Consider the following 20,156-nt stretch of genomic DNA (forward strand, 5'->3'; position numbering starts at 1 on the left):
ACCGAAGCAAGAAGAATGTATGCAGCTGCATTTCCAAACCGCCGTCTCCCTTCCGACAAGGTGTTCACAAGAACTCACAATCGGCTGAGAGAAGTTGGTTCATTTGAACGGAACAGGGTAATTGCTGGTAGGCCTCGAGCAGTTCGAAATGTTGCTTTTGAAGAGGAAGTATTGCAGAAATTCGATTTCAATCCTAGAACGAGTACGAGAGCAGTTGCAAAGCAAATCAATTCAAGTGCTTCTTCTGTGTGGCGTGTACTAAACAAGGAAAGACTTCACCCCTTCCGCTTTCAAAAAGTTCACTCATTGGTTGAACGCGACTATGAGCCAAGAGTAAACTGTGCCCGTTGGTTTCTTCAGCAAGACATTATCCAACCAAATTTTCTAGAAAATGTGTTATTTACCGATGAGTCCAGCTTTACAAGAGAAGGAATCTTCAACTCTCGCAACAGTCACGTCTGGGCCTTAGACAATCCTCATGAGGTCAAAGTGCGTGGTTATCAGCATAGATTTTCGCTGAATGTTTGGACGGGTATCTTAGGTAATCGCGTGATTGGACCATACATTCTTCCTAATCGTCTGAATTCTCCCACGTACATTACTTTTTTAAGAGACATACTACCAGAACTTTTGGAAGATGTGCCTGTTGCAAACAGATATAATATTTGGTTTCAACATGATGGTGCCCCTGCTCATTTCGGAAATGTTGTTACGGACTTTCTGAACATGACCTATCGTCAGCGGTGGATTGGGCGGGGTGGACCAATACCGTGGCCCGCACGTTCACCTGACCTCAACCCTTTAGATTTTTTTTTCTGGGGCCATATGAAAGACCTTGTTTACAGCACGCCAGTAGAAAACGAAGAAGACCTTGTGGCAAGAGTGGTTGCTGCAGCAAGTGCCATTCAAGATGATGAAAATGCTTTTATAGCAGTTCGACGGTCCATGATTGAAAGGTGCAGACTGTGTAATCAAGTTGAAGGACGGCATTTTGAGCAATTGCTGCATTAGTATCAGTGAACCGATTTGAGTGAAATTAATATTTTTCAATGTAAAATAAAATTTGGAGGAAAGTTATTCTTGTATATTTCTGTAATAAGAACGGTTTTCATGAAATTATAAAAAAAATTAATATTGATCTTTAAATGGTGAAAAGTGGTCATGCATGCAGTACGAAAAAAATTAATTTCTCTGTTATTCTTCGACCAATCTTAATAAATTAGGTATCATTGGAATCGTGAAAAAATTTGCTAACTTTTTTGTCTCTTGTAAATTTTCTGTAAAATGGACGGTTTTCGAGATATTCGCCATCAAAAATTTAAAATGAAATTTCAGATCAATACAACATTTCGTTCTTGAGATAAAAATTTTTAAGTGAAAAAAACAAAATGGCATCTATAAGGATAACCGCTGAGTTTTGGACACTTCAAATATGACATTTGTAGTCTCCTAGCATCCAGGTACAATACCCTAAAATTCTCGACACTACTTCTGAAACACCCTGTATATAGATGTAATGAAAAATCTGGTGTGGCGCACTCACACAACTTTCCATTCAAAGATTTGAGCCAACTGGTGACAGGGCAATAACGCTGGAGACACAAATGAGGTCTGCTATCTCTTCATAGTGAATGATTTAATAGAATCAACAATAATTTGCAATTGAATAATCACATTTTCTCGAATTTAAAGCTTATTTTCAATTTTAGGTGAAAATGTTACTGAACATTAATTGTAGAGATTTTCATGCTCAATCTACTCCACTTGATTTTTTTCGTTTCAATTGTATCTGAAGCCTGATAATTGGGAATCTATCTGCATTGATGGGGCGAAGCTCCTGAAATTTTTACAGATATGGGACTTGTGGCAGTTGATAGAGCTTATCGATGACTATTTTAGGTATGAATTTGATCAAAATCGTTGGAGCCGTTTTCGAAAAAATTGCTAAAAACCCTGTTTTTGACAAAATTTTTGCCATTTTAGCCGCCATTTTGAATTGCATCAGATCGAAATTGTTCGTGTCGTGTACTTATATCGTAAGGACCTTACGTTCCAAATTTCAAGTCATTCCGTTGATTGGGAGATGAGATATCGTGTACACAGACGCACATACACTCATATATACACACACACACACACACACACACACACACACACCACACACACACACACACCACACACACCACACACACAACACACACACACCACACCACACACACACACACAACACACACACACCACACACACACACACACACACACACACCACACACACACACACACACCACACACACACACACACACACACACACACACACACACACCACACACACACACACACACACACACACACACCACACACACACACACACACACACACACACACACCACACACACACACACACACCACACACACACACACACACACACACACACACACCACACACACACACACACACACCACACACACACACACACACACACACACCACACACCACACACACACCACACACACAACACACACCACACACACACACACACACCAATACCCAAAAACCACTTTTTTGGACTCAGGGGACCTTGAAACATATAGAAATTTAGAAATTGGGGTACCCTAATTTTTTTCGGAAAGCAATACTTTCCTTACCTATGGTAATAGGGCAAAGAATTTTAAAATGTGTAGAATTTGACAACATATGTGTGTTTGTATTAAAATCTTCGAGTATTCCAAATAATGGTCATGAGTACCTTGAAACATCAGTGAATATTGATAATATCTAATCCAATAAAGAATTGGCTTATAGACGAAGGTGATAGAAAATTCACGAATAACGCTTCATCACATCTGAACTTCTCAACTGATAAACTTGATATTTCGAATTTAGATTCTTAATTTACCGAGGATGGTTATAGGCTCAACTTAAATTCTTCAAGATTTCAGTAGGTCAGTTTTTCTGTTTGTCAAGTCTTTTATTAAACCCTTGCGGAGCACGGGTTACCTGCCAGTATTATATGTTAATCTGCATTTGATGGGCCTGGAGTTTTACAAAATATTTTTTTACTCCCAAAAATCGGAAAATTTTGAAATTGAAAAACTTTTCCTAATTGTACTGGTTCTCCCAGCTTTATCTCTCACCATTTCTCACTTTATCACTCACACATTCTCACTCTATCTCTATCACACATACACTTTCTCTATCTCTCTCTCTCAAATTACTCTTTTACCCCTTCCTATCCTCATCCCATCCTCTTCCTCTTCTCTTTCCCTTCTTCTCACTCACTTTCTCTCTCTCTCACACTTACACCTTCCAATTCTCTTTCTCTTCCTTCTCATACTCTCTCTCTCACACCCTCAATTCCCCACCATTTCTTCCTTTTCAGATCCCATAAAAGCTTCCAATTCTAACTCTATCCCTTCCTATTCTCCTCCTCCTCCTGACTTTCTCTCTTTCTCACTCTATCTCTAATTCTGTCTCTCCTTCCTCTCCATTCATTCACACTGTCTCACTCTCCCACATTCTCTCTCTCTCTCTCTACATCCCCATCATTTCTCCTTCTCAGCATCCATAAAAGATTTAAATTGTTGAATAAACTTGCCGTTTGCTGTTCAGGAATTCACGCCTTGTCCGTATTCTGGCATTCACTACAAACTGTTGGCATACCTTATGAATAACACCAATGAGTTTCCCATCTCACCAATGTTAACAGTCTGAATCCAACCTCACTATATAAACATAGATATCATACCTATGGAGAGGTCCACGTTATAATGGCTGTATTTGATTAACATTGGTGTTGCTATCCTTGTCTATCATTCGACAAAGCAGATTGCGAATGTATCAAATCATGGTGTTGTGTATCAAGTTGAGATGATACTGTATCATATTGTGTTGATACTGTATCATGTAGTGGTCGTTCTTGTTCTGTAATGGAGTCCAAGTTATAATGACATTATTTGATTAACAGTATTGGTGTGGCTTTCCTTGTTTATCATTCAACAAAACGGATAGCGAATGTTTCGAATCATGGTGTTATGTATCGAGTTGAGTTGATACTGTATAATATTGTGTTGATTCTGTATCATGTAGTGGTCGTTCTTGTTCTGTAATGGGGTCCAAGTTATAATGGCATTATTTGATTAACAGTATTGGTGTGGCTTTCCTTGTTTATCATTCAACAAGACGGATAGCGAATGTTTCGAATCATGGTGTTATGTATCGAGTTGAGTTGATACTGTATAATATTGTGTTGATACTGTATCATGTAGTGGTCGTTCTTGTTCTGTAATGGGGTCCAAGTTATAATGGCATTATTTGATTAACAGTATTGGTGTGGCTTTCCTTGTTTATCATTCAACAAGACGGATAGCGAATGTTTCGAATCATGGTGTTGTGTATCGAGTTGAGTTGATACTGTGTCACATTGGTTTGATACTATATCATTTGTGGTGGATGCTGTATCATGCTGTGCTTGTTCTTGTTCTATAATGAGGTCGACGTTATAATTACATTATTTGATCAACATTGATGTTTCAATCCTTGTCTATCATTCGACAAAGCAGTTAGAGAATGTATCAAATCTTGGTGTTGTGTATCAAGTTGAGATTATATGTATCATATTGTTTTATACTTTATAATGTTGTGGTTGTTCTTGTTCTATAGTGTGGTCCACGTTATGATAACTGTATTAGATTAAAATTGGAGTTGCTATCCTTGTCTATCATTCGACAAAGCATTTAGAGAATGTATCAAATCATGGTGTTGTGTATCAAGTCGAGATGATATTGTATCATATTATTGGTTTTGATGATGTATCACTTGTGGTGATATTGTGTTGATACTGTATCATGTTGTGGTTGTTCTTGTTCTATAGTGAGCTCCACGTTATGATAGCTGTATTTGGTTAGTATTAGTGTATCTATAGTGTATCAAGTTGATTTTATACTGTATCATATTTTGTTGATACTGTATCATGTTTTAGTTTTTCTTGTTCTATAATGAGGTCCACATTATAATGGCATTATCTGATCAACATTGGAGTTGCTATCCTTGTCTATCATTCGACAAAGCATTTAGAGAATGTATCAAATCATGGTGTTGTGTATCAAGTTGAGTTGATACTGTGTTATGTTGGTTTGATACTGTATCATTTGTGGTGATACTGTTTGATATTGAGTAGATACTGTATCATGTTGTGGTTGTTCTGGTTCTTTAATGAGGCCCACGATTTAATGGCATCATTGATTAACATTGCTGTAACTATCCTTGTCTGTCATGCAACAAAACAGATAACGCTATCTTTTTCCACCTCTACAACGTTGCTAAACTGTTTTTCAACAATGTAGGGAATTAATTAATTGACAAAACATTACATCTGTATAAAAAATTCATTATTGAATCATTAACAAATATATTTTCTTGACGAATAAGATAGGATTGATTATTATAAACAAGAATGAACCGTCACTACTCCGTCAGATCACTTTGTTAAAATAATTAAGAACTGAGAATTTTGTGAAGTGAACAACTACAAGACAATTGCAATGCAATTACAATCATGAAAATCAGCTTTTATTCAAGCTTAACTACAAGACTTAACCTATTTCAGACTATGTGTAACCTTATCTATTTTTGGGAGGGGAATAGCACAAGGTTGCCTTATTTTTTCTCTCCCTATCATTTTTGATGATGTACTTATAGAATGAATCAATAAAGAATAAATAAAGTTGAGATGATACTGTATCATATTGTGTTGATACTGTATCATGTTGTGGTTGTTCTTGTTCTATAATGAGGCCCACGTTATAATGGCATTATCATTGACATTGAATATCGGGAACCGAGCTTAGCTCTGGAGTACAAAGAATAAATTATAATAACATTCATACAGAAATGTTCCATCTAATCACAGTAAATTGAGATTAATTCTCAGAGGAATGCAAAAATTTCCCTCACAAAGGCCCAGTTGCACAAAAGCCGGTTGAATTTTAACCCTGATTAACTTCACGTGAGCCAAATCAGAGATTACCATTTCAAGAAGATGGATCTACTGGAATTAATCAGGATTGAAAATAACCCGGCTTTTTTGCAACCGGCACTAAGTACCTGATTGAATGATTACAAAAGTTCAACAGCTGAGTCATAATTTTGACTCACTCCCCCACACATGAACTCGCTCACTCACTTCCATCACCAGCAGACGACGAAATAATTATTATCAGATGTTTTTCCAAGGATGAATGATAATTTATTATCCTTTTAATGTCCTTCAGCGCGTTTTCTCAGGGATGGGACCTAGTGCAATCGAATCTTCATATTATAAACCTACTATGTTCTGAATTTCGTGAGAATCGTTAGAGCCGTTTTCAAGATCCGGTCAAATATAAACATCTAAACATCCAAACATCTAAACATATCTATATATATATAAAAGCGAAATGGCACTCACTCACTCACTGACTGACTGACTGACTGACTCACTCACTCACTCACTCACTCGCAGAACTAAAAATCTACCGGACCAAAAACGTTCAAATTTGGTAGGTATGTTCAGTTGGCCCTTTAGAGGCGCACTAAGAAATCTTTTGGCGATATTTTAACTCTAAGGGTGGTTTTTAAGGGTTTAAAGTTCTTTTAGCATGTATATTCTTCTTATTCCAATATCTCAAAATTATAATATTGAAATGTTCATACCATATGTTAATATAGAACTTGTGAAGTATCGAATTTGGGTAGATAAAAATCCCTAACCGAAATAGTAATAGGTCTGAAATAAAGTAACTGGCTAATATCGCCAAATAGATAACAATTAATATTAGATAGCATCAGCTTGTTCTGGCTAAACGGTACAAAAACCAAAAAGGGATTTGAAAGAATTTGTTGCTAATAAATATATTATTATATAAAATATTTTTGAAGATTGAGGTTAGGTATATGCATTCAGGGATCGGCGACCTAGAGATCGACCAAATCGAGCAACGTAGAATCTGACCAAAACCCCTTGGCAGAGCTCTATTGCAACAAAACAGTATGCAATGTGAAAGAACACACGATCACGTGGCTAACTATTAGGTGGCATGAAACAAATATTAGTGTATAGAATATTAGCTAGCATGTAGAGAGCATAAGTAAAAAACCTAATAAAAATAATTAAGTGTATTCAGGAAATAGGAGGTACCAGGCGCATGAATACTGAATCAAATTTGCATGCACCATAGCACAACGGCAGTTAATAGGCGGCAACTGTAGGCCAATTCAAAAATATTTCTATATATTATATAAATGTTCTGGATTTATGTTAAATATTGTATAGTCTATGTTATCGATATGGCTCGAAGGCAAAGAAATTATTAAACGCACAACCTAAGTAATAATTTGATATTTTTTGTACGATCTATTTGAACCTAAATGGCGGAGGACTAAGATATTCAAATTTTATGTTAATTTGAAAGTCGGAAGTAAGATTTGTAAAATTGAGAAAGGAGAAGCAGCACTCGCCAGCCAAATGCCACCATGAGAGGACCCCAAATATTTTAGAGCGTAGTACCTTGCTAATAAATTTGTAAAAGTTAAAGTTAGATCAAATTATTAAATTTCTTAAAAGACTTTGTGATGCTCTTGTAAAGCAGAAGTCATTTTCAATTTCAAATAAATTTATAACCCCTTGGAAGAGACGATTCCGGCTACCATATTCCAGGACCACCAGGAGTTGGACCGACATCGGCGGCTTATAAGAAGATTTTCGACACGTGAGTGATAAATATTGAATTAGTGATGGGCGCCCTAGTGCTTCGAATCTATCTAATAATCAAAGCTAGCTCGTCGAAAGGGTTTTTACTATAAATTAAGAATTTAATAAGAGAAGTACTTGCGCAAGTAAAAATTAGTATTAAAGGTATTTTATTGAAGAAAAAATATAGACCAATACATTTCAGAAAATTCCATTTGGATCAAAGAAGTATAAAATCTAGGCTATTAAAATACATTCATATGGTCTTTAATTTTTGCAATATAATTTGCGATAGTTTGTTATAGCTCTAATTCACTAGATGAATGGCTCTACCTATTCCGTCAGGTGCCGAATCTTGCACCCTGAGATAAAATATATATTCAATATAGAGAAATCTACTAAGTACTAGAGAATTTAATATATATATATATTTGGATTATTAGTGGCTAATTTATCAAGTTGATCTTAAAGAACCTATTTTTAATTGAATTGTCCAAGTCGACAAGTATTAGCAAGCGCATATCGCAGCTACATGCAAAAGGATGCATATGATTTTAAGATAAAGGCACATGGTAATGATTCGTGCCATAAATCTAGAATATAAAGTTTAGCCTGTGATATTTTACTGATTTCAATTATTGTTCTATTGTTATATTATATTTTTTATCGCTCTTTATATATTTTCGCCTCGACCTATTTTTTGCATTATTGTTTAATATATGTATCAAAATGTTTATGGTGTGCAATTTATTTTAGTTCCTCAACACTATAGTATAAGTATCATATTTATATATATATTTATTTTTAATGAATTACAAGAGTTATAGGGGAAGCCCATACCTAGGCCTAGAATGATTTTTATGAGACTGAATCCTATTAAAAAACCATGACCTAATTATATAATTATATCAAATTTTCATGCTCTACCGACTGATGCCAAGCAGGAGGCTAATCGTTATTTAAATATAAAGAATAACGTGACAAACTATAATCTAGATAGAGTACCTCTTCGAAACAGTTGTTCTGGTAACTAAATTAAAAATTTTGTCAGGTTGGCATTAAGTTGAGTTGACTTTGTTAGGTTGGCACCAAGTTGAAAATTGAAATGCATTTATCCAGGACCTCTTAAATACCAATTTATCCAATTAGCCAATGTTAGCGTTTTCTCAGCTTTACTGCGTTTCCTCATCTTTTTCAATAATTGATGGAAATATATTAAAAAATTCAGTACACAGGTTTAGCTGAGGTGGAAAAATTTTGTTCGCCAAAGATACGCCGATATAGTAACAGGTGTTTTACGTGATCAAATTGACATATTACGGTCAAATTCGGTACAGAGGTTCCGCTGAGGTCTACATGCAGGCGATCGAAGCGAGCCCGCTGATCTCATTTTTGGACGATCCAGTCGAGGGTCGAGGGGGCGGAGCACCCTGGCTAGACGGATAAGGCGAGCGAAGCGAGCCTGACAGCTAGTAAACATATAAACAGAAGTTGCTCGATTAATAGTACAGAATGTTGCTATCCTTGTATATTTATTCTACAAATAATGTAGCCAGACTGTTTTTCAACAATGTAGAAGTATTTTTAATTGACTAAACATTTAATCTCCATCAGGAAGATTCATTATTGAATCATTAAAAAATACATTTTCTTGACGGATAAAATATGATTGATCATTTCAAACAAGAATGAACAGTCACTACGCCGTCAGATCACTTTATTAAAATAATTGAGAACTGAGAATTTTGTGAAGTGAACAAGACAATTGCAATGCAATTACAATCATGAAAATCCATCAGCTTTTATTCAAGCTAACTACAAGACTTAACCTATTTCAGACTTTGTGTAACCTTATCTAATTTTGGGAGAGGAATAGCACAAGGTTGCCTTATTTTTTTCTACCTATCATTATTGATGATGTACTTATTGAATGAATCAATAAAGAATAAATAAAGATATACCAGTATCAGCTATCTTGTTTAGGATACAAGCTACAAGGCAGAAAATCGGCAACGCTGTACATTTATCCTCCTCCACTGCCATTAAAACGTGGACCTTTCTATAGAGATTATATAATTATATAGATGAAAGTTATATAGACATTCACGAATAGCGCGCGATTCGAGAAAATTCTTTTCAACTCAATTCCCAGCTTTTATATATTTACTATGTTGAAAGTTACTTTCAACTGTCAGTATATGTTAAATGAGAACCATTGAGGTGAATATATGAGAAATACTGTCAGTTTAACGTGAATATCACAATACACCTTCAAATGTGGGCATTGGTTGCAGAGAGAAGCTTTTTGGTGTAATATAATGAGATATCCTGTCAGTTTAAAGTGGATCACATGATACAATTTATTTTACTGCGCTGTTCACTTACATGGAAATGGAAATGTAGTTAGACGTCCTTTCCACTACACTTTTTATTGTATTGAGAATGTACTTTGCGTTGTATTGTGCAAACATACACATCATTTTTTATTGTATTGAGAATGAGTGCTATGCAAATATATTACTGCTACAGTTATGAGGTAGAAAGGTTACAGGTTATGAGGTTATGAGGCAGGAATATGGAGATTTTCGAGATGAATAGAATAAAAAGCCGTTCAGGTCTGGTAATGTTTTACTTGCAAAATTCTCGCTACACTGTTGAATGCTCAGTAAAGTGAGGTCCACGTTTTAATGGCAGTATTTGATTGGTGTTGCTATGCTATCCTTGTCTATCATTCGACAAAGCAGATAGCTGTATCTTTTTCTAGCTCTGACAAGTTGCCAGATCGGTTTTTTAGCAATGTAGAAGTATAAATGAATGAATAATGAATTTATTGCCAAATACAAGAGATATTTTTACAAATAAAAGTAATCATTAAATTACAATTGTTTTTGGCGTGACTGGAAAAAGAAGCCTTGAGCTCCAGCCACGAGTTCTAAAAATAAGAAATACATTTTTTAATTTGATAACAGCTGATAAATGATACAATTCTGTTGATGGATGATAATCTATGGATGTTGAATTAACAAAATATTTAATCTCACTTATGAGAATGTATGATGTGACGATTGTTTTATTCTTGGTTATCATCTATATACAAATTGCAGAGGGTCTAAGGACCGGATGCCTGAAAGCCATTTACATTTTAACCGTGATTAATTTCACGAGAACCAATAAGAGAAGGCCTTTTTGATAAGACGGCTTCTCTCATTGGTTGTCGTGGAATTAATCACGATTGAAACAGGCTTTTGTGCAACCCGCACTTACAATAATTGTAATAAAACTCATTCCCTCTCACTCTCACACACTCTCTCTCTCTCTCTTTCTTCTCTCTCTCTCTCTCTTTACCCGGTCGTGTGTTGATGGAAAGGATATTATTTTATAGGTCAACGCACAGGTTTTACCTTGTAGGCTACTCCTTGAACTTAGATAGACTCCTCCTTAAACATAGACTAGTAGTTCTGTGAACAGTAGACCTCACGCAGTATTCTCATCCGAAAGTACCTGATTGAAACTATAGACCTTATGGAAATACAGCAATAGACTGGCTTCTCCACACATCTGTGTAATCACTTGTTTAATAATAATAATAATAAATTTGACTTTATTTCTGCGTGAAAAAAATCCAAAAAAAATACAAAACATGTGAAAATTAAGAGTAATAGAAAACTAAGCACTTAGTATTATCATTCTGCTCCACTATAGAAATACAATGAGAAAAAAAATCAAAACAAAGAAGCAAAAAGAGAAAAAAACAATAAAGCTAATGGCTTACTCTACTAGAGCTACACTGCGAACGAAAAATACATCAAAAAAACTACTCTACTAGAGATACAATAAAATAACAGTGGACAGCAACTCAAGATAGAGATTCACAAGTTACAAAGATTATAATACATATACAACATGAAATGAGTCATTACTGTATGCACATGACCTTAAGAAAGGTCACGTCCGCATACAGGAGCACCGACAAAACAAGCGTTGAATTAAACTGTTAGTTCTATGAAAAATAGAAACTAAATACATATACATATATATATACCTACACATATATATGTCTCCATATATATGATGATGATTTATGATGAATAATTTTAAAGTCTGATTTTTACTCTAATATTGGCGTATGAAGGAGGCTCCTTTCTCCTTTTATATTATCCTTGAAATGTAAAATTTTCAAAAACCGTGTATATACGTCGACGCACAATTAAAAAATCTGGTGTGGTACACTCACACAACTTTCCTTGCTCATTGAACTGTAAGCCTCATTCTCAAACGAGAATAATTTAGGGGAATAACATCATGACAATTATTGGCGGCAACATATTATTTGCAACTACGATCAGACTACTGTATATGTGTATATATAATTATTGTTTTCAGAGTACTTTTTCCTTCGTGTAAATTGTGAAATTAGGTGATTTTTTTTTTAAAGTCGTCAAAACAGCTGTTCTACAGATGAAATATCTTGACTATGACTGTGTCTTTTATAAACTGCTCTACCTACCTACCTACCTCATGCACGAGATGGAGGTTACAAAGTCCATTTCTCAAGGATAGGGTGGACCCCCCAATATTTCCCAGGAAAAAGACTCATGCCAGTTAATAGATCTGATAAATATTATACAGGGTATGAATTTGAAAAAAATCGTTAGAGCCGTTTTTGAGGAAATCGTGAAAAACATGGTTTTTAGTCATTATTCGCCATTTTTCTCTCAATAATATTACGATGCTCCTGAAATTTTCCCAGGAATGAGACTCATGCCAGTTGATAGGCCTATAGATAGCTATCTATGATATAATTTGAAGAAAATCGTTAGAGCCGTTTTCGAGAAAACCGTGAAAAACATGGTTTTTTTCGTCATTATCCGCCATTTTTCTCAAAATATTACAGAGCTCCTGAAATTTTCCCAGAAATGAGACTCATGCCAGTTGATAGAGCTTATAAATAGCTATCCATGGTATGAATTTGAAGAAAATCGTTAGAGCCGTTTTCGAGAAAAACGTGAAAAACATGGTTTTTTAGTAATTATCCGCCATTTTTTCCGCCCATCTTGAATTGAATTTTATTGAATTTCTTATTGTCGGATCCTCATGGTATAAGGACCTTAAGTTTAAAATTTCAAGTCGATCGGTTGATTAGGAATGGAGTTATCGTGTTCACAGACATACACACATACACACCACACACATCACCACACACACACATACACACACACATACACACACACACCACATACACACACACAGACCAACACCCAAAAATCATGTTTTTGACTCAGGGACTTGAAACGTATAGAAAACTTGAAATCAGGGTACCTTATTTTTTTTGGAAGCAATACTTTCTTACCTATACGTTTAGGGCAAGGAAAGTAAAAAGGAACATACCTGTCAAATTTCATGAAAATCTATTACCGCGTTTCGCCGTAAATGCGCAACATATAAACATTAAACTATTTAAACATGAAGAGAATGCCAAACCTCGACATGAATCTTAGACCTCACTTCGCTCGGCCAATGATGTTTGCATGTATTCATTTGTTAATATGTATCAAACTTGAATTGTGTGTGAAATAAATAAATGAATTGGAAAAAAAATGAAAACTGCTAATGAAAAGCTAATTACGCGTGTTTGAGGCGCTCAAGTCTGTACGCAGGTAGATATGAATACACAAGCATATTTTACAGCGCAAGAAAATAGGTGAGGTAGGCCTATTTGATAGGGTCGTTAGAGGCTTGAAACCCTGCTACGTAGGCGTAACAAATGTGCGCCAATTTGACCTCTTGACCCTGAAACGATGCGAGCAACGTCATAAGTAGCTAGGTCGTCAGAATGGGGTTCAGACTACAGTCACCCCCTATACAGTGACTACAGTCAACCCCTAAAACTTGACAAGAGTTGGATGGCACTTTGAGGCAACATGGTGATAAGGTGATCCAGGGGGGGGGAAAGACGGATCAACGAATATTGCTACCCTCAGCTTCACAAACTGCCTTCTTCCTGTCTTCTTCTTTTCCTCCTCCTTCTTCTCTACCACTCCTTCTTCTTCTTCTTCTTCTCCTCCTCCTTCTTTTTCTTCTCCTCCTTCCTCCTTCTTCTTCTCCTCATCCACCTCCTCCTGCTCCACGACCCTACATTTTTTCCTCCTTCTCCTTCTCATCCTCCTTCTTCTCCTTCACCACCTACTCCTCCTCCCAATACATCTTTTTCTCTCTCTCATTGTCCTTCTCTAAATTCTTCTCTCCCTCTTTCACCTACTCCTCCTCCTCCTCGCAACTCCCTCCACATCATCTTCCTTCTCATCCTCTTCTACTCCTCCAGTTCTCATTCTACAGCTCCTTCATATTCTCCTATATTCCTCTCAAAAGTTATTCTTCTCTTCTCTGTATCATTATTATTACTGTTCTCTTCTTCTTCTTCTCTTCTTCTTCTCCTCCTCCTTCTTTTTCTTCTCCTCCTCTTCTTCTCTTCTTCTCCTCATCCACCTCCTCCTGCTCCACGACCCTACATTTTTTCCTCCTTCTCCTTCTCATCCTCCTTCTTCTCCTTCACCACCTACTCCTCCTCCCAATACATCTTTTTCTCTCTCTCATTGTCCTTCTCTAAATTCTTCTCTCCCTCTTTCACCTACTCCTCCTCCTCCTCGCAACTCCCTCCACATCATCTTCCTTCTCATCCTCTTCTACTCCTCCAGTTCTCATTCTACAGCTCCTTCATATTCTCCTATATTCCTCTCAAAAGTTATTCTTTCTCTTCTCTGTTATCATTATTATTACTGTTCTTCTTCTTCTTCTTCTTCTTCTTCTTCTTCTTCTTCTTCTTCTTCTCCTTCTTCTACTTCTTCTTTTTTTTCTTCCTCTTCTTCTTCATCTTATAGGTTGTTGTTCTTCTTCTTCTAGTACTTTATCATCATCAATTATTATCTTTTTTCTTTCATCATCATATTCTTCGTTCTCTTACACACACAGACCAACACCCAAAAATCATGTTTTTGGACTCAGGGGGACTTGAAACGTATAGAAAACTTGAAATCAGGGTACCTTAATTTTTTTTGGAAAGCAATACTTTCCTTACCTATACGTTTAGGGCAAGGAAAGTAAAAAGGAACATACCTGTCAAATTTCATGAAAATCTATTACCGCGTTTCGCCGTAAATGCGCAACATATAAACATTAAACTATTTAAACATGAAGAGAAATGCCAAACCATCGACATGAATCTTAGACCTCACTTCGCTCGGCCAATGATGTTTGCATGTATTCATTTGTTAATATGTATCAAACTTGAATTGTGTGTGAAATAAATAAATGAATTGGAAAAAAAATGAAAACTGCTAATGAAAAGCTAATTACGCGTGTTTGAGGCGCTCAAGTCTGTACGCAGGTAGATATGAATACACAAGCATATTTTACAGCGCAAGAAAATAGGTGAGGTAGGCCTATTTGATAGGGTCGTTAGAGGCTTGAAACCCTGCTACGTAGGCGTAACAAATGTGCGCCAATTTGACCTCTTGACCCTGAAACGATGCGAGCAACGTCATAAGTAGCTAGGTCGTCAGAATGGGGTTCAGACTACAGTCACCCCCTATACAGTGACTACAGTCAACCCCTAAAACTTGACAAGAGTCGTTGGTTGGCACTTTGAGGCAACATGGTGATAAGGTGGTCCAGGGGGGGGGAAAGACGGATCAACGAATATTGCTACCCTCAGCTTCACAAACTGCCTTCTTCCTGTCTTCTTCCTTTTCCTCCTCCTTCTTCTTCTACCACTCCTTCTTCTTCTTCTTCTTCTCCTCCTCCTTCTTTTTCTTCTCCTCCTTCTTCTTCTTCTTCTCCTCATCCACCTCCTCCTGCTCCACGACCCGCTACATTTTTTCCTCCTTCTCCTTCTCATCCTCCTTCTTCTCCTTCACCACCTACTCCTCCTCCCAATACATCTTTTTCTCTCTCTCATTGTCCTTCTCTAAATTCTTCTCTCCCTCTTTCACCTACTCCTCCTCCTCCTCGCAACTCCCTCCACATCATCTTCCTTCTCATCCTCTTCTACTCCTCCAGTTCTCATTCTACAGCTCCTTCATATTCTCCTATATTCCTCTCAAAAGTTATTCTTCTTCTTCTCTGTTATCATTATTATTACTGTTCTTCTTCTTCTTCTTCTCTTCTTCTTCTTCTTCTTCTTCTTCTTCTTCTTCTTCTCCTTCTTCTACTTCTTCTTTTTTTTCTTCCTCTTCTTCTTCATCTTATAGGTTGTTGTTCTTCTTCTTCTAGTACTTTATCATCATCAATTATTATCTTTTTCTTTCATCATCATATTCTTCGTTCTCTTCTTCTTAGAAATCTCATTCCTCTTCTCCTCCTAGTTCTTCTCCTTTATCGTGTCCTTCCTCTCCTTGTTCTTTGTGTTTTTCTCCTCCTTGATTTTCTCCTTGTTCTTGTTCTATTTAAGAATAATCATCATCATGATCATTATATTATCCATCATGAACATCTTCTTCTTGCTCTTCATTTTCTCCTACTTCATCATCTTCTTTTTGTTCTTCTTCTAAATCATCATCATCATTATCTTCATCCTCTTCTTCTCCTCCATCATCATCTACTTCTTCTTCTTCTTCTTCTTCTTCTTCTCCTCAATCATTTTCATCTTTACTCCTTCCCCTCTTTACTCTTCATCCTCTTCTTCTCCTTCATCACCATCTCCTTCTTCTTCTTCTCAATCATCCTCATCTTTTCTTCTTCCCCTTCTCATCATCAAAAAAATCTTTTTCTTTACCTCTTTCTAACCCTTCTTCGCTTCTTTCTACTTAACCACATCTTCTCCCTCATTCTTCTCCATCTCATCCTCATCCTACTCTCGAAAGTATTTTGTAGAGCAGGAGATATTGATGACGATGCTGATGATGCCGGGATGTGTGTATGCTACCGTACCCCTTATCAACCCCTATAAAGCCCTCGTATCCCTCAGTCTTGTAAATGTGTTGTAACCACATACTTGAATATACCTATATACCTCTGTATCTATATACTGTTGTTAACAACTCTCTACTAACCCACATCTTTCCTGCCTCAGCTCGATACAAACTTCGCTAAAACCTCACAAACCAAGAGAAAGAACAGAAAACTCTATAGTGAGGTCCACGTTATAATGGCAGTGGAGAAAGATAGCAAAACGGTGTTGCCGATTCTCATGTGATTACTCCAAGTTGTATCCTTTTATGACTAGCACAACTGATTATCCAAATAAATTTTTGCACAAGCTAGAACCAGTGATAATCAAATATCCTGTTTTTTTTCTTTGTAAGTATTTTGTTCTCTCTGCTAGAACTATTGACTATAACACTCAACTCACACTTACGCGACTCAGGTCGAGAAGAGACTCGACTCTGGTCGAGAGCATGTGTTTTCAAATGGTGACGTCGCGGAGACTAGAATCGACTGGTCTGAGTGTCTCCATTTGGAAGCACATGCTCTCGACTCGAGTCTCTTCTCGACCTGAGTCGCGTAAGTGTGAGTTGAGTGTTATAGTCAATCAAGAAGAGGCTAGAGTCGCAGATTCTTCACGACTTGAGTCGCGTAAGTGTGAGTTGAGCCTTATTGAAGGTCAATATTTCGTTGATTAATTATATTTCTACGATCTGGCGACATTGATGAGCTGGAGATTTTTTCAAATTCCAACATTTTATTTATTTATTTATTCATTCACTTCAAACAATTTTATTTTAATGAAATATTCCGATCACAAATGATAAAACTGTAATGGACACTGCCCAGCCCAATAAAATTTGTTATTTCAACAATTATTGTATTGCTTTAAAATTGCAATAAAATTATCTAACAATGTTTGAATTTTTGTGTTAACATTCTATGTTTGTTTCTCCTTTGAATTATCAGTTTGTAATAATGTTTGATTTTTGTAATTTTCAGAGCGGGGTAGGCAGTGGGGTGAGTCCCAGCGGGGCAGGGCCCCCTGTGGGGGGTGTTGGTACCCCCACACGACGCAACAGTCAGGTGCGGTCCCCATGCATCAAGCGACTGCCCTCGGCACCTGTCACACTGCAAGGGTGGCTGCATAAGCAGGGCTCAGACGGACTTATGCTCTGGAAGAAGCGATGGTTCGTCCTGTCCGACTACTGTCTGTTTTATTACAAGGGTACGTTCAAAAATAAGTATTTTTTTAAAACTATCAACTTTTAAACACCAACTATCAACTATTTTTAGCATTTAGGCCCGGTTGCACAAAATCCGGTTAAATTTTAACCGTGATTAATTTCATGATAACCAATCAGAGAGGTCTTTTTGATAAGACGGCTTCTCTGATTGGTTCTCGTGGAATAAATCACGGTTAAAATTTACCCGGCTTTTGTGCAACCGGCACGTAATCTCACTAAATCATACAAACCTACTGTCTCTTTTATTACAAGGATATGATCAACATTAACTTGTATTTTCATTGTAATGTTTATTTTCACAATGTCTCTTCTATTATAGTGAGGTCCACGTTATAATGACAGTATTTGAATGACTTTGTTGTTTCTATCCTTGTCTATCATTCGACAAAGCAGATAGCGCTATCCTCTTCTAGCTCTGAATTAAAGGATATCCACGTGCAAATGGGAGTTCGCCTCAGAAATGTTATGAAGTGTACAAATTCGACCCAGTAACTGGAGCTACCTACCGGCAGATTTGGGACCAGTAGGCGTTCCAATCCACCAATCAGGAGAGAGTATGGGGAACTGGGATGCTTACCTTGCTGCCATTGGTCTTTTATTCTCACGTCATGAATTTGACATTTTCTGTCATTCCCGCTCTCATCTACACACACTCTCACTCACTCACTACCTTTCTCGCTCTCTCATACACACTCTCTCTCAATCTCTCTCTTTGGTAGAGAGTTAGTGGGAAGAATACTTCGAATATTCTTTCCAAAGAATGGACATTGATATGTCCAAAGCTCCGCCAATTTATGTAGATGCATAACAATATTATCTATTTTATCTATAGTTATTACGAATTGTTTTTTTTTTCTTACTATATACAGCTCAATAATTATTTTCTTAATTTATATTTTGTAAATTCATCCATAATTTTGCTGTATTGTCAGCTATTGTATATAAGTGTATAAGCCAGTATATATTGTAATCTACATAAATAAAGTACTCAATCAATCAATCAATCTCTCTGATACCATATTCTTATTTTGCAACATCATCATCTTCTTCTTATTCTCTTTCTCCACATATCGTCTTCTTTTTCTTCCCCTCGTCACTTCTTCTCCTTCATCGTCTTCCACTTCTTTTCCTCTACTTCTTCTCCTGCAACCTACTTCCTCATCTTCTTCTTCTCCTTCATTATCTTCTCGTTCTGTCTCCTCCTTCTTCTCTTGTCTTCTTCTTCTTCCTCTTCCTTCTTCTACTTCTTCTCCTTCTCCTGACTTCTTCATCTTCTGTATTTCATACATCTGATGTATTCTCATGTCATCTTCTCTATTGATTCGATGTAGGCCACTTCTTTTTTGTATTGATAACTACTGAACTATATTCCACTTCCAATATTTTGATTCGACTGAGTCACTGTCGATGTGTTGTACAGTAGAACCCGTTCCATAATATATGTGTGTTTTTATTTCATTCCAATTATTCAATTCATGTTCCAATTATTTCCAATTCATATAAAGAATTTCTGTCTTTTTCTATTTTAGGACAAGAAGAGGAGAAGCTGTTGGGTTCCATCCTGTTGCCATCGTACCGAATCTCACCTTGCTCCTCGGATGACAAGCTGTACAGCCGCAAGTTCAGCTTCAAGGCAGAGCACGCCAACATGCGCACTTACTACTTCGCGGCTGAATCCCAGCAACAGATGGCCCAGTGGATGAATGCCCTTAGTCTGGCATCCATATTACAGGATTCTGCTAACTGGTAACTAGAAATATCTACTGAAAACTGTGATTTTCCTCTCGATCTTAGATAGTATATAATGGGTTGATTGAATAAAAACTAGAGAATCTAGTGGCTAGCAACTAGCCATTTTTTGTAGTAGTTCTAGCAGAGGCGAGGCATTCGGTCATCTCTGGATTCGCCGATGACTGGACAGAAATCGATATGTAATGTGTATTTATTATTAAATTGAAAATAATCAAAATAAACACAAATAAGATGAAAAAACCAAAAGAGAAACGTTTTTTGCGAGCGCGCCAAGTTTGAATAAAGTAGACTACTCCATCATCAGTTCCATCCGCTCAATATGTGATTCTCAAAAATATGCGATTCCAGTAATGCTATTTAGCATTGTTTACCACCACTTTTCTGCATCATCACTCTCCCTCTCCCCGTAAATGATGGTGGAGTAAACGGTCAAATACATCGCTATTTTCTGCGATTCCACTGTTCCGCGCCAGTGCTGCAAACCGTACGGCACGTTAATTATTTTTGTTTG

General features: G+C 36.7%; 1 protein-coding gene across 7 annotated transcripts in view; it reads left to right on the plus strand.

The window, feature by feature from the left end:
• The window catches only part of LOC111059440, a 233,925-nt gene that overhangs the window by 112,153 nt on the left and 101,616 nt on the right, over positions 1–20,156 (plus strand). For all 7 annotated transcript variants that reach the window (XR_005572588.1, XM_039438622.1, XM_039438623.1 and 4 more), the window contains 2 exons: positions 17,649–17,874; positions 19,423–19,639. Coding sequence is in view for 6 of the 7 variants with exons in the window: in XM_039438622.1 (XP_039294556.1) it covers positions 17,649–17,874; positions 19,423–19,639 (443 nt within the window). In the remaining variant the exon portion in view is untranslated. The remainder of the gene's footprint in view (positions 1–17,648; positions 17,875–19,422; positions 19,640–20,156) is intronic.

Source organism: Nilaparvata lugens, chromosome 12, assembly GCF_014356525.2.
Source record: "Nilaparvata lugens isolate BPH chromosome 12, ASM1435652v1, whole genome shotgun sequence".
NCBI classification, from domain to species: Eukaryota; Metazoa; Arthropoda; class Insecta; order Hemiptera; family Delphacidae; genus Nilaparvata; species Nilaparvata lugens.